General features: G+C 43.0%; 1 protein-coding gene across 17 annotated transcripts in view; it reads right to left on the bottom strand.

Moving 5' to 3' along the window:
* ANK3 (ankyrin 3) overlaps positions 1-14,802 on the bottom strand; it is a 286,897-nt gene that overhangs the window by 7,832 nt on the left and 264,263 nt on the right. For all 17 annotated transcript variants that reach the window (XM_071438639.1, XM_071438636.1, XM_071438635.1 and 14 more), the window contains 2 exons: positions 12,603-12,690; positions 10,321-10,699 (listed from right to left, as the gene is read on the bottom strand). In XM_071438639.1, coding sequence (XP_071294740.1) covers positions 10,321-10,699; positions 12,603-12,690 — 467 coding nt within the window. The remainder of the gene's footprint in view (positions 1-10,320; positions 10,700-12,602; positions 12,691-14,802) is intronic.

The raw sequence follows: 14,802 nt of genomic DNA, 5'->3' as shown, positions 1-14,802 counted from the left end.
CTACTAAAGCAGCTTTTTCAAGATGTACAATGTAACATTGGGATTGTATGCTATTTCTAAGCTCTAAGCAAAACAAACCTTTCCTTTTGTTTACAAGCCATTTGTGGTCTTTTCTAGCCAAGCTTTTCCATTTTCCTGGCCTGGGGACAATGGCAGCAGGCAGGAGCCAGGGGGCAGCACTGCAGGGCAGAGCCCCTGGCCATCTTTGTCCTGCTTCACAAGTACAGAATTTCTGCTGGTTTTGCATTGAAAGTTGTACTGAAGTCACCACTTAAGCAACGGAATTCAGATATTTTATACATCTTTTTCCCCAGGCTTTCACAGACTGTTAGCAAGCTGTACAACTTGCTGAACTTTGGTGCTTCAGGAAGCACTGCCAAGAGAAGGACAGGCTCCCCAGCCAGGAGGATTCCATTGCACAGGGACATAAGGATGAGGAGCTGTGCCTGAGAACACCTAACTGAGGTGCCTGGGCCAGGGAATGCTGGCGTCCCTACAAAAGCACACAACAAACAGCTACTGAAGCCTTCAGATGGAGCTTGAAAAATTCACTCCCCAGAAGGAGAAATGCACACCTGGCCAGACAGGGCACCAGGCTCTGTGCAGGAGGAGGGAAGTGTGAGGTTGGTGCCTGGGCGAGCGGGGCCCCAGCGGCAGCCGGCTGCTTCCTTTCTCACCAGAGAGGGATGGGACTGCTGCCAGGCAGGGCCAGCAACTGGGCAAGGGATTTGGGAACTGAAACCTGTGGGCTTTCCTACTCTCACAGAGATGGGAGGGGGGGAAGACTGATTCTGGAGACTTCACACTTTAATCAGATGAGAGCAGATGGGGAACTAGATGCACAGTTTCTTTCCTGGCCTTCCACTTATGGCTCCAACACAGTACCCCAAGGAGCAGGAGAGAACCCTGGCACAGACATCCCATGGAGCACAGAGGTATGGAAAGGTTCCCTTTCATGAGTAGGATCTCCAAAGCCACTACAATAAAACCCATGAAAACCAGAAATAAAACAGCATGGCCTGTAGCAAGACAGCTACTAGTCATCAGATTACTTGGCACACCAACACCACTTTCATGTACTGGTTCTTTGACTCCTTACTGCAGCTATGAGCAAGTGAACAACCTTAAAACAACCTAGCAAGAATTACTGTGTTCTGCTTAGAATGAAATGAAAAGTGTACTGCTGCACTGAAAGATGTCTCCTGGAAGAAAATGCAATTTTAAAGGTGTGGTGAATCTTGGGTTTTAATTAGCTACATGCTCCTTTAAGCACAATTTAAGGATAAATGCTGTAAACACTCAGCAGTCAGCGTGCACAAAATCCAGCTTTCACAATTCTCTTGCTGGTGGGTAGTTAAACAAATTGCAGGAGGGCTCACAACTGGCAGGAGGTAGATCTGATTTACTGACTTTTCTAATCCTATGCAGTTAAAAAGATGGATGTTTGCTAGGGAAAAAAAAACCTACCCACTGGCAGTTTTAGTTGCAAGAGCTCAAACCAACATTGGGTTAGAATGGCACATTAGATGACCTTGTCAACAAAAGCTGTTTTTAAACACAAAGCTGGTGCATCTGCGTCACAGCTAGAGAATAAAATTCTTTCCGCTGCATCATACTTATGTGGGCTTCATTTTACCCTTGACCAGTCAAAATCACTGTCACAATACCAAAAGCTTTAGAAAGGCAGGGAGAAAAGTTAATACCGTGATTACTGGAAGCCCAGTTATATCCCTGGGACTACAGCATACAAAGGCTGCAGTCTGCAAGCCTCAGCTCCAGAACATGCCAGGAAGCTTTGCAAAGCAGAGTGCTTTAATGTCACCCTGCTCGCTGGAGTGTAGTCCTGCCAAAACCAGCTGGTATCCTCTCCCTGCTGCTCTCCAGGGCAGGAGAAGCAAAGAGCAGTTTCCTCCAAGTCTTCTGCCAGCTGCACTGATTTTCTTAACAGTTATTTGCAGATTATGGGTGTTCCCAGGGACCTTCAGATAAATGGAGTTATACAGTCAGTGCTGCAGTGTTGTGCCAAAGTTCACTGTAGATTTGTCAGAGCTCTGATTTTCTTTCATGTTTGTTTTGTTACTAGAGGGATAATAGTCCCTTTTATTCCTCTCATACATCTAGTGTTGTTGAAACAGTGGAGAAAAAAGGTGCAGCTGGATGCATCTTACCAACACGGATAAAAAGGAATTTAAAAGCAGGAGGAAATAAGCAAGACGGAAAGATCCTAAATATTTAATTTTGCCAAGGACCAGAGGCAATGCCGCAATGGGAACAGAAGCTGCACAGAGCGCTCAGACCTCTTCCCTCACAGGCCTAAGCCAGCATCAGGACATAATCCCCTCAGTCCTGAGATCACATTCTTGTAATGCATGAGCAGCAGCTGCGCCTCAGTCTCCTTGGGGTCTCGAGCCTCTGTGGCAGCAGCAGGAGAAACAAACATCTTTCATTAAGGTCATTTTCATTAGTGAGTTCTGCCTACTCAGGGAGACCTTGTTAATCAGATGCCACAACTCTCCGCCTGCGCCCATGCTGAGTCTGTAGTTGCTTGTTTGCAGATTTATTGCTAAAGCCACAGGAGGGGGGGAAAAATCCCAACAAAAAATCCCAGGCAAGGCAAGGAGACCCGAGAGCAAAGGGTGCTGCAAATGGGGCAGGGTGTATTCCATTGCTGGGAGCTGGGGCAGAGGTCTGGTGCATGTGGCATGGAGGACACACCTCAGAACAGCACTTGCAGTCTGGGGTTTGATTTACTCCATGTTACCTTATTGAGGCCAGCAGCTCCAACTCTCATGGGGCAGGACAGGGAGAGGGCATTTACCTGCAGCTCTCCAGAGCCAGACAGAGACTGCAGCGGAGATGCTGTGCCCAGCTGAATACACAAAAGGAAATGGTTCCCATTTTCCTCACACAGGGCATAGGCACTCAATTCTTATCACCTACAGGATGGCCACATTCTATTTTCCATAAATAACTTCCCCTGAATAGCAAGACCATGGGAGCTGCTGGCTCTAGCTTTGGCTAACTGCTGCTCAGGCCACTTCTCCCCTGGAGGCTGAACCAAACCCTCCACGATCAGTAAAGGGGCATTTCATGGGAAAAATGCACAGAAAGGGACAAATCTTCGATGAAAGTTGTCAAGAAATAGCAAAAGTACAAGGCACTAAATTACCTTAGATTTGAATAACCTTAGAAATATATTTTACTGTCCATTACATCCCACCATAAACCTTTTGGCAAGAATCTTACTAAAACAGCTTTAGCCAAAAAATTTGTATCCATGAAAGATTTAACAATCTCTGAAAAAGCATGAAAAATTGGACTCTGATTCCTGCTATGGCTGAATAACAGGAGCTTTGGATCAGGCTCTGAATGTCCACATTGTGGCAAGCACTCTTATTTTCCCCTTGTGTGCTAATTGCTCGCATTCCTGCACTACCATAAACCCATTTCTTTTGCAATGCCCCATCCCATCAATCCACCATGTGAATACAAGAGGGGAGAGGAAGAAAAACAAAAACATCTGCACTACCTTGAGGTTAGAATAGGATCCTATTACATGTGGAAATGGGCATCAGTCCTTGCTTGTCTGGTTTTATGGGCTCAGCCCTCTGAAGTGCTAAATCCCATGGGAATGTGCTCTAGAGTACTGAGCACTTGACAGGACTCAGCTCCTGGACTGCTGGGAAAATACCTCCGTGGGAGAGAAAAGTCTTTCCCCATATTTGGGCCAGGACAGAGAATTAAGGTAGCAGTTAAAAGGAAGTAATAGTGTTAGCAATGCTGCAGAATGGCAAGGAAAGGAAAAACAAGTTGGGAAAGAAGAGCAAAGGTAATGAAGCAAGTCAGCCCTGACTGTACCTGTGGTGGCACATGGCAAAACCTTTTTTCCACAGGACTCAATTTATCCTAAAGGTTTCAGTGCCAGAAGACTTTATGCCTGCTGGCTGTGTGAGTACCTCTATTGCTTTAAATACAACATGCAGGCAGTAATGAATACTAGGAAGAGCAATTAATATTAGGAAAAAATTCTTTACTGTGAGGATGGTGAGACACTGGCACAGGTTGCCAGAGGAGTTGTGGATGACCCATCCATGGAATGCTCAAGGCCAGGCTGGAAGGGGCTCTGAGCATCTGGTCTACTGGTGGGTGCCCATGGCACAGGGTTAGAGCTGGACAATATTTAACGTTCCTTCCAACCCAAGCCATTCTATGCTCCTATTAATACAGGCTACAGTAAAACAACACAGTTCCCACATGTGGTTCTGCTCAGTGGAGGCTCCAAGCCCACCCTCATCCCCTGCCCACTGCTGCTGGACCTGAGCTGGCTGTGGGCACAGCACCCACTCTGCCAGGCACTGAGGCACTGGCAAGTGAGAGCCTGCTGCTCCTGGTCACTGCTTGGGGCCCTGCAGCAGCAGAGGGAGTTCTTTTCCCTCTGCAGGCTGTGAGCATTGCTCCAGACCTCCACATCCTGAGAGCTCTTCCCTGATGGAGGAGCTGTACCTCAGCTTGTGCATGCTCTCACTGTGTTTTCAGTTCACCCAAGGTGAACCTCTGCTCTTGGAAAAGTGCAGAAAAAAGTCCAGGTCCCTAAAAATGTTAAATCTTGATTTTTCCATTTCATACCACCATTTCATTAACTTTACATGACCAAAATGGTTGCTTCCTCTATCAAATTATTTCTCTAAAAGGCCTGATGGTTGCTTTCAAACTTTCTCTTGTTCTCTTTGGAGCTTGTCTTAAGACGCAGAGTAGGGGATAAAAAAAGAAGCTATAAATGATCAGAAAATAACCAAAGAATCACATGTGTTTTCTAATCAAGAGACAGGTACAGCTCCAATCCAGCTGAGATCAGACACGTTCCCAAGAGCCGCCCCCACTCGCCATGCACACCCTTCCCACTGGGTCTGCACTAGCTGCAGATTCCAACACTAAATACGCTGCTTTGCCACGGCTCTGCTAAAAGTTCTGCCCCAAATTATACCACCACATTTAAAACCAATTTTCTGTGCCTTTCTCTGAACACAGGGGCTATGAGACAGCAAGAGAAAGCTGCCTTTGACACACTTTCCTCTTTTCTACTCCAACACTTCCTGACTGCAAACCAGCGGACACCAAAATAGTTCAGACATAAATTGGGTGGGGGCCCTTAGCCACAGGCCAACTATGCAGCGTTTGAATCTGCAGCACACTCACACTCTGTGTGTTACCAGAGACTCCTGCAGCACTGGAGGGGCCTGCCCTGTTTGAAAACAGAAACCACATTCCTAAGCCTCAGCAGTCAGGGCTTATCTGCAGGGGGAATTACTGAGGAAGGGTTATACCCTGACAACCCAGGGCCTTTCAGGAAAGGCAGCAGGTTCTGCCTGGGGAGATGGGGGATCAGACAAAACATTCATTTCTGTTGAGCTCAGTTCTGCCGTTCCTGTCCTGTCCTGAATGGGTATACTGAAGGAATTAATGGTGGAGGCAGCCAGAAAAGTCACCCTTCCTCTTCCAAAAGCACCTTGGACTCTTTGGCAGCTGTGCAGAGCAGCCTATCTGCCACCCACATTACACAAAAGGTGCAGTGCCTTTTGTGGTGTGCAGACTCCTCTTGACAAAGCATGCAAGCAACAGTGATATAGATATATGCAATTGAAATGTCACAATTTATTCCTAAAGTAACAATTACAGCTTAGGCAAACTGCACTAGTGCTGTAATAGCACCAAGGTGCCCTGCTGGTTTTTGTCAGGGCTTGACTGCATGATTTTCTAATAAGAATCTAAAAAATCCTGTAAGTTACTGAGGAATTACATAATGGTTTATGTTAGAGACTTATTTTCTCATGCTCTGTGCTGCAGGAAAATAATGTCATACTGTATGACCACACAAAAATATTATAAGGGCAAATACAATTACTTATATGATTATACCATTGTTGTCAGTGTGTATAGTATATTGTGCTGTAAGTAAAGGCTATCTGTAAATAAATATACTAAATATAGTCTACTGAATCAATGCAAGGACTTTTATTAACTTCAGTAGATTTAAAATCAGGATCATCTGTTGCAGTGAGAAAGTTTTCCAGAATACATTAAGCCCTTAGGACCACAAGTTTTAACCAGAGTACGTGCCTCACACTTGCCTATATCCCACTCATATACTCCTGCAAATATTTAACTTGTAACTCAGAATTTTTTAATATGACAGAAAAAAAAAAAAAAAGAAATATTGTTACCCATCTTTCTCAGTGGCTCATATTTGCTCTACAGGAGACCAACATGCTGCATCTAGCTGCAGCCTTTAAGATGCCATGCACAGCAGTGGCAGTGAAGGACACAGCACTCCATGCAGCACAGTTGTTTTCCAACAGAAGACACCCATAACCCTGTGTTAAAAGCAAGGAAAGGCAACCTAGCACTGGGTTATCAATCCATATGGCCATAGAAAGCACACTACCACAGGGGCTCCAGTATGCCAAAACTGACATTCTGACACAGCAGACCAAACCCACACTCATGCCAGCATCCCCTCAAGAAAGGAAATCACAAAGTACCTTCAGAATCAACCGCCGCCGGTAAACCCTCGTGGTAATTCTCTGCTCTTCACCTGAGCTTGAGTCACTCTCAATCTCACTGTCACTGTCACTACATTCCTAATAAATGCAGGTTTAGTACATTTGAACAGCACGTTTGCAAGACAGAACATGCTGATCAGGACTAGCAGAAGAAAACAGAGGTTATCACGGACAGTGTTTTCCCTGTCCCTGTCATGTACATGATGACTTGCAGTTTCACTGCTGGAGTACACAATGGGAGGAGGCCTTTTTGCTCCTTGGCATGCTGCAACCTGATAATTCCACCAGCTATGGAATATCTCAGCAGCTCTCAAGTCTCAGAAAATGCTATTTGGAATGCATCTGACCTGTGAAATTTCAAAACCTTACGTAATTCTTTTAAATTTTATGCAAAAAACCCCATAACCTTGTCATAGCTCATTGATTTTTTTTTTTCTCCTAAAAATTTTTCTTTCAAACAAGTTTTATAGATTCACAAAGTATGGGAAGAAAATTTCCTAATACAAAAAAAGAAGACAGTCACACAGAAAGATTCAGTGGAGCACTTCCACATAGAACATTATAAAAAGGCTTTCTGAAGAATTTCTCCATGTAAATGGCTTTCCTGTTCAGCATTTATCTGCTTTTATAAGTGGCAGAACTGCAGTGTGAGGCACAATCACCCTGCATTTTTCCAGGAAGGGAGCTGTTAGAGCTCAGCTGGATGGGCACAGCCCTGAGCTGGTCTCAGCCTGACAGGTACTGCAGCTACACACAGATGTTACTCTGTCCTGGCACCCTCTGCCAGCCCCAGTGCTTTCCCCTCCAAAACCCAAGGGGTTCAGCTTTGGAGCTGAGCAGCTCTGTGTGCACATGCTGGACAAAGAGCTTCCCACCTCTGTGTGTGACAGATGTAGGGCACAGACCCTCTTCCCATGATATTCAGCTGAACCAAGCTGTTCCTGAACAGAGAAATTTGATAATTTCCTCTATGTTTTACTCAATGACATGCCCAAACTGATTTTAAAATCATGGATAGTGGATATTGGGAACTGCATATCTATTTCTTCTTCTGAATCTGGCCCAAGACGTCCTAAACAAGAAGCAATTCTCAGAAATTATGTGCAAAATAAGAGTGGGCACAGGTGGGTGGAGGAGAAAAATAACTATATAACAAAAAGCATTTAGGGCAGGATGACAGAATTCATCTGCAGTCCTCTGGCACTAGTCAAATATAGATACAAAAAATTGTAAGCCAATCCTCTCCTGAAGAAGTAACAAGAAAGCAGAAGATTTCCAGAGGGCATGAAAGCTTTAGAGGAGGAGTTATTTTTTAATAAACAGCTTTAAGTGGTTTATTTGTGATAGAATTCTGACACTGAGAGTCACCTTGACCATGTGCTGGACATCCATCCTCTTTGGAACAACAGAGCAACTGTGCTGTGTTCTTCTCATTTAAAAAGATCACTGGAATCTGATGCTTGAGCATTTGTAGAGAATTATATGACCTACACCATTACTGCAATGCTTTTGTAAATGTTTATGTGCACTTGGAATGAGGCCAAGGATTTGTTTCATCCACGTCACCAGGCGTCAGACCAGTACCAGTCTGAGATCCATCTCTTGGTGCAAACTCTGTGCCAAAACACTGCTGCAGCCCTTCTCCTGCAGATGGGTGACTATTGCTTCCTGCCTCTTTCCAAATGGGTCACAGACAAAAATATCTTACTTTGGCAAGTAGTTTTAGTTTGTTCCCACTTTCTCTCCACAGAAGTAAATCTGTTTCTTCCATACTTTTCTCTTTATGGAGCATTTCTGAAGAATGCCTTGCAGAAAGACTGCAGTAGAAATTTTTTTCTGTTTTCATGACAGCACGTGAAGCGTCTCCCCATGACTTGGACTGCCTTAGTAATTAAACTTATTGAATTTAAATTAGATTAGAATGCATTATCGAAGAAATATCAAGATAATAGAAGCAGTTCATGTCATTTTAACAGATGCTAGTTTCTTACCCATTTAGGCTTTGTGAGAGACTCACATTTTGAAATGACATTATTTTCACATACCAGTTTATTCAAAGATCATGCCCATAAAAGGACTTGTTATTTAGTAAATAGGATTATCAGCCTTCACCAATAAAGCAAAGCAGTGCAGAGATCACGCCTAAGAAAAGCACTTGCTTATTCTTCTCAATCCAGATGGGATATCCAACAGTAAAGAGCACACAAAAGTGGGTGACAACTTCTCTTCCCACTGATGGGAATGCAGAGGGGGAAGTGCAGCATGTCAGCACATTACAGCGTGCATCCACACTCACTCCTGCATTTAATCAGAGCATGGCACCACCAGACTGAGCTCTGCCCCAGAGCCTACAAACTCTGAGGAACGCTGCCATCTGCCTTTAGCTGCCTTTGCAGAAGGCAAAGGCTTTTACATTTTTAAAGTATTCCAGTAATTAGCAAACATTAGGAAAGATCTTACTGTGTCACGAACTAATAACAAGATAATAACAATCATATGCTGCATAACTGCTGAAACTGATTATGTTACCATCTAATAAAAGAATTCTTGGTTGTATAATCGAAAGAATAGCTTTAAATGAACTAATTTAAACCTGAGTGATTTACTGCAGCCCACCACAGCCAACATTTTTATTGTGCTACAATAAAAAAAAAAATCTGTATCATGTAGAAATAATTCTACTGAAATATCTTGCTTCCAAAAGTTATAATCTCCTCCTGTATTATACCCAAGAAAAGACAATCTCAGCAGAGAGAGGAATGTAGAAGAAACTCTGCAATTCCCTTTTTCAGGCTGGTTCCCTGCTGGCCCTGAGGTTTATTCTGTGGCAATCCTCCCACTGCTGGGGTGTGAGGTGCACACAACTACTGGACTACAAGCCATTCTTTGAGTCAACTTTCCTTCTAAGCTTCTGGTAAATAAATAGAATCAATTGAGAAAGCTATCAAAATCTTTATTTTCAGAAAGCAACTTATAACTGGGGTTCTGCAGTTAAGGATGTACAAGTCAGGCATGGTAGAAAGGAAGGGGAGCCCCTCAGCAGCATTTTAAGGAGAAAGAACCAGCACCTGGAAAAGTGCTTTACACATTTAGAAATGTTTTCATTTGTCTTGGCTGGGTGGACTCTGAAGTTGGGATGAACAAGGCCATGAAAAGATTTTTTTTTTAAGGAGGAGATTAAATATCACCCCAAATCAATTTATTTTGCAAATTAACAGAGTGAAAAAAATGCAGGTAGTTTTGGGGAAAAAGAGCAGGACAGAGCCCGAAGGGTCCCTATATTTCTTTGCTCCTATAATTTGCTTCAATGTCACAGGAAGAGTGGGAAACCAGTGGCAGCACCTTAGTGGGAACAGATGGGGGACAGCTGAGCTGTTTGGCACTGTTTGCACAGGTGTATGTCATGGCAGGGAGGGGCTGTGCCCCAGCCATGAGGGACAGTGCTCCCAGAAGCTGCTCCAGCCTCTTCCAGGGCTCAGGGCCAGGCAGGGAGGGGATTATGCAAGCCCTTCTTGGCTCCCCTGCCTATCCTGACTCCACCCCATTCTATTCACAACACAAAGAAAAATTTCCAGTATCTTTCTCAATTCCATTTTTCTCAATTCAGTAATAAACTGAAAAGGCATAAAAAAGGATAAGGAAAAAATCCCCTAACCCTGTCATGAACAACACTGCAAGTTGCACAAAAAAAAATTTGTCAACCAATATGTCAAGCAACAGGGACTCCTCACACTGTTAATTATTACAGGACATACTGTACCTTCTGTTCAGACATTACTGCTCCCTCCTCCTCTTGGATGCTTGTTCTTGGCTTGCCATCCTCAGAAGTACTCCAGCCCATCTTCTTCACACTGACAGGCACAGATGTTTTGCTGCCTTCTGTTGTTGGCTTGCTGGTCTCTTCCAAAGATTTCTGATATGCTGCTGATGATAATGTCTGCTCGTCAGTACCACTTGAGATCTGGGACTTTGTTTTCAGGGTTTCTTTGTCACTGTGTTTCCCCACATCATTTAAAGCTTCCTGGATGTAGGATTTAGTTTTTGCCTCTGATGTGGACTCAGATAGGCTTCCATTTGTTTCTGGCTTCCCTGCTTCTCCTTTGACATATGAGGTAACAGAATCCCGACATTGGTCCGAACTACAAGAAAAAGAGAAAGGAACAGACAGCTGTTCAGGGCTTAAATCACAGGCAGAAGGGCAAAGCACCAAGCCTCTTACTGAGCCTGCAGTCTGAGCCCATACATTTCATACAGAGAAAAGTAAAATTTTAGATTCCACTTGCAGACATCAATCTATTTAACAACCTTGTCTTCCGCATCATGGCATTGTTTCAGAAGCAATGAAAATACGATGGACACTGGAAACAAGGCCAAATGTTTTATGTTAATCTCCTTCCACTTGGTGAAGGGGAGTAAAAAGAGAAAAAAAAATAAACAAAACCTAGCAGTTCTCTTGTATAATCATGAGATAAAGCCTCAAGGCACTTATTTTTAACCACTCTCTAATCAAAGAGGTGATGAAAGTATCTGGTACCAAGCAATTACCAGTTATTTTTCCCCCAAAAGTACAATATCTGCACTCCAGATAGGTCTTGCCTTTTAAAAAATGTGCAAATAGGTCCTTAGATACTGCAGAGTCTCAATAATATGCAGAGCCAAAGGCAAGGAAGGTTACTAAGATAGAAAGCTGATCAAAATTTTGGGTTAGATTACCTATGGAGAGGTTTCACCTGCACTTCTGATAAACAGCTTTATTTTCCTTTGTATTTTTGCTCACTTTCTGTTAAAAACTACGACCTTGTAATGCTGACATATGAAAATATGCCAGCTGTTTGCTGGCAAGACTCTTACAAAAGACAGCAAAGGGAATTCATCTAGCTAGAAATTGATATCTTCTTAAGGAAGCCCTTTTACTTCCAGAAGTGATCTATTTCACTAATTTAACACAATATGAAAGGCAGAAAAACAACACTTGCTTAACAACAGGAACCACATCAGTAGTAGTTCAAGTGCTTTACAGGATTGAAAGACAATGAATTTGCTGAAATCAATGACCAAATTCCCACTAGACTTGATAAGAGAGTATCTAATGCTACCTTGAACCTTAAAACATCCTGAGTCAAAGATGCAGAGGATGTAAACTGCTGGCAGACAAATGATCACTGTGCAGATAATCATTCTGTGCTGATTTATAGCTCCTGCAGGCCTGGCTCCTTCAATTAGTGATCACAGGAACCCCTTGCCCAGTGGGCACCAGTAGGGCTGGACAGCACAACACATATTGTCAGTGTTGAAAGGGCAGGCTGGGAAAGCTCGTGCAAGGAAAATGCACTGAGGATAAAGATATAGAAAGCATCCCTCTGAGCAGGTCATTATACCAAGGATAAGTGGAGTTTGGGGGAATGCAGCACATACATCCCTTCTCCTTCCTCTACAGCCACTGCTGGGACACAACACACAGGACTAGGTGGGTTTGGTACCACCATCCTTACCTTCTTATGCCTTGTAACTCGTCTTTTAAAAAGTCTAGTAAATTAGCATGACATAATACGCTTGAAGCAAGTGTTATAAAAAGTGACAATTCGAAAATTGGCTTATGGCAATACCATGAGCCAGCAGGAAAACTAACAATTATCTGAGGGAAGGCAAAGAGATGCATATGGAAAGGATAACTGCTATAAAGGTGCTCAAAAATAAGAGTAACGTAGTATCTTGATTTCAGATAATGTTTTTGATTCCAGCTACATCTATACTGAGATTAATTAGAAACAGAAATACACGAGATAAAGAACATGAAAAGATAAAGAAACATTACCTGCTAAAGATAATATGAAGTACTTCTCAAATGCCTATATCGAGAATGAAACCTGACAAATACACATTTTTAAAGCCAAATACATTTGTGGCCAAATCAAGTTTTTCTTTTACTTATGCATATACAAGCACACAGAGATGCTCTCAGAGAGCAGCCACCCGTGCAGTGCTGCTGGTGGCAGCGTGGGCAGCCTGCTGGCAGGCACACTGCAGCTCAGGGGCGCTCACCTCTCATCCAGGCGATCCAGCAGGCTGCCGCCTATCCTGCGCCCCGACGCCGGCGCCTCGGAGACGCTGGAGGAGTCAGGCTGCCAACCTGTAATTGAAGACATTTCGCGTTCTGCTTGTTGAACACCTTTAAGAATTGACCATACTCTTTCTTCCGTCATCTCCTCAGACTCAGCTCCTTCTTCCAGATGAATGTCCTCAAACAGAGACTTAAACTTTTCTGCCGTCATCTCCTCATCAGTACCAGACTTTTCTCTCTCGGGCTGTTCAGTCCTCACTCCTCTTTTACTAGTCTCTTCACTCTGCCTTTGTTTAGCATCTTTGGATATCCCGCCATAACTACCGAGATACCGCGGAAAATCTTTAAGGTCCACTTCCTCCAACTGGCTCTCGCCTAGGGAAATATCTTTAGGTGTTCCTTCTCTAGGCACTGAGAAATCAACTTTGCTGTCATCCAGTGAAGTGTCCTCTTCAGTCACCACTGGCGGGGCTGCTGCTGTACCATCTACGTGTCCCTGGGAGGTCACTAACACGTCACTCAGCCTACTGGGAGTTCTAAGGGGTGACTCTAGGCTAGAGGTGTCGCTAAGGAAATCGTCCTGGTGCAAAGGGGTGGGCGGCACGAAGCGCAACCCAGTGGGAGTTTCCAGTTCCACTTGGATGGAGGGATAACCTAAGGAAGACAGCACATTTGGACTGACTGGGATGAAACGTGGAGCGACAAATAAGCAAATGCCAAATGATTCATGGGTTACATAGCGTATGAAACACACAAGGAGGTGCAGGTGTATAAGAACCAATGCAGTTCTGATAGGTTTTGTTACTTTGTCCCAAAGTGATGGAACAAAGAATGAGTACTGCCAGAGAATTTTACAGTGAAGCCAGTACTTCTGACTATTTTTTTAATAGTCTGCAAAGTTTTCAGCAATTGCTTGTGCAGCCATTTAAAACATTTTCAAGCTGTAGCAGATTGTCTTATGGGCATGCAGTAAATCAAATGTGGACAAGGGTGGTTGTCCCTTTACACACAAGACAATCTCTTGCAGTCATATTGTGTAAATCTTTATTTCCAAGATTTTTTTTCTTTTTTTAATTTGGAAGTTGAATGAACAGATTTTAAAGACAGCAGTAGATCATAACATAGGACAGCCACTTTTTTGTCAGTAGGTATTCTTTCTAAAACAGGTCCACATTTTTAATATGCTTTTATATAAAAATACACAATACCAGAAATACAGTGTTACTAGCATATACCTCCAATTTAATCACAGAGTTACAAGAATGGACTAGTTGAGGAATGAAGAACAGACATGGATCCTAATGAGGATACTAAAAGATAGTAGATCTAAACACAGAGCAGGATAAAAAAACTAAAGTAAGGAAGTTAACAAAGGGATAAAAGAATAAACAAGGGAGAGCTATATGAATATTTCAGGTACAGTGAAGTTATTCGGGTGAGAGGACTGTGGTGAGTAAGGAGATCTTGGTGATCTTGAAGATTGAGGTGATCTTGGTGACATTGGTACAATCAGATACACTGATCAAATAAAGAGAAAAAGAAAAATTGATGAAAACATAAAAAAAAACCCATACAAAAGGATTAAACTGAATATACACATAAAAAAATGGCAACAAAACCTTAAGTTCGCATTCTGGCAAATGAGGTTGGGCAACCTAGGAAAGGAAAAAACACATGCTGTGGGGTTAACTGGCCATTGTGCTGCCTGCAAGGGGAGGTGCATCAACAGGGACTGGGGCTTTGTTTCCTGAACCAGCCGAGAGAAAGGCAAAGGAGGTCTGGTCTTGGTGAGGAAAGGAAGCTTGAGGAAGGTTCAGAGAAGAGGAGAGACACAAAGGAACTGCAGAGAAGCGCTTTTTTCATAAAAACATTGATGCTACTATTAAAAGGCTCAAGCAACATTTCAAGAGAAACTTTCTTAAAATGTCAACAGAAAACTATTTCTGTAGTGCAATGATTCAATGACCAGCAATGCTGCTCAATAATGGAGGTACACTGAGCTCATATGCTCTGAAGAAAAAAAAAAATCTTACTGAAATACAGAGAAAGCCAAAACATAATTGAACAAATTACAAAAACCAAAAGAAATGCTACTTACAAAAAAAAGTCTTATTTAAGGAGCTATTTATAATACAAGCAAATAAAATCACAGTAATAATCCAGTGCCTGTTACCTAACATT

This window comes from Agelaius tricolor, unplaced genomic scaffold (genome assembly GCF_023055355.1).
Source record: "Agelaius tricolor isolate 1412-34295 unplaced genomic scaffold, bAgeTri1.0.p SCAF_13, whole genome shotgun sequence".
NCBI lineage: Eukaryota > Metazoa > Chordata > Aves > Passeriformes > Icteridae > Agelaius > Agelaius tricolor.
The sequence above is the reverse complement of the archived record's forward strand: the minus strand, read 5'-3'. Positions and strand labels throughout refer to the sequence as shown.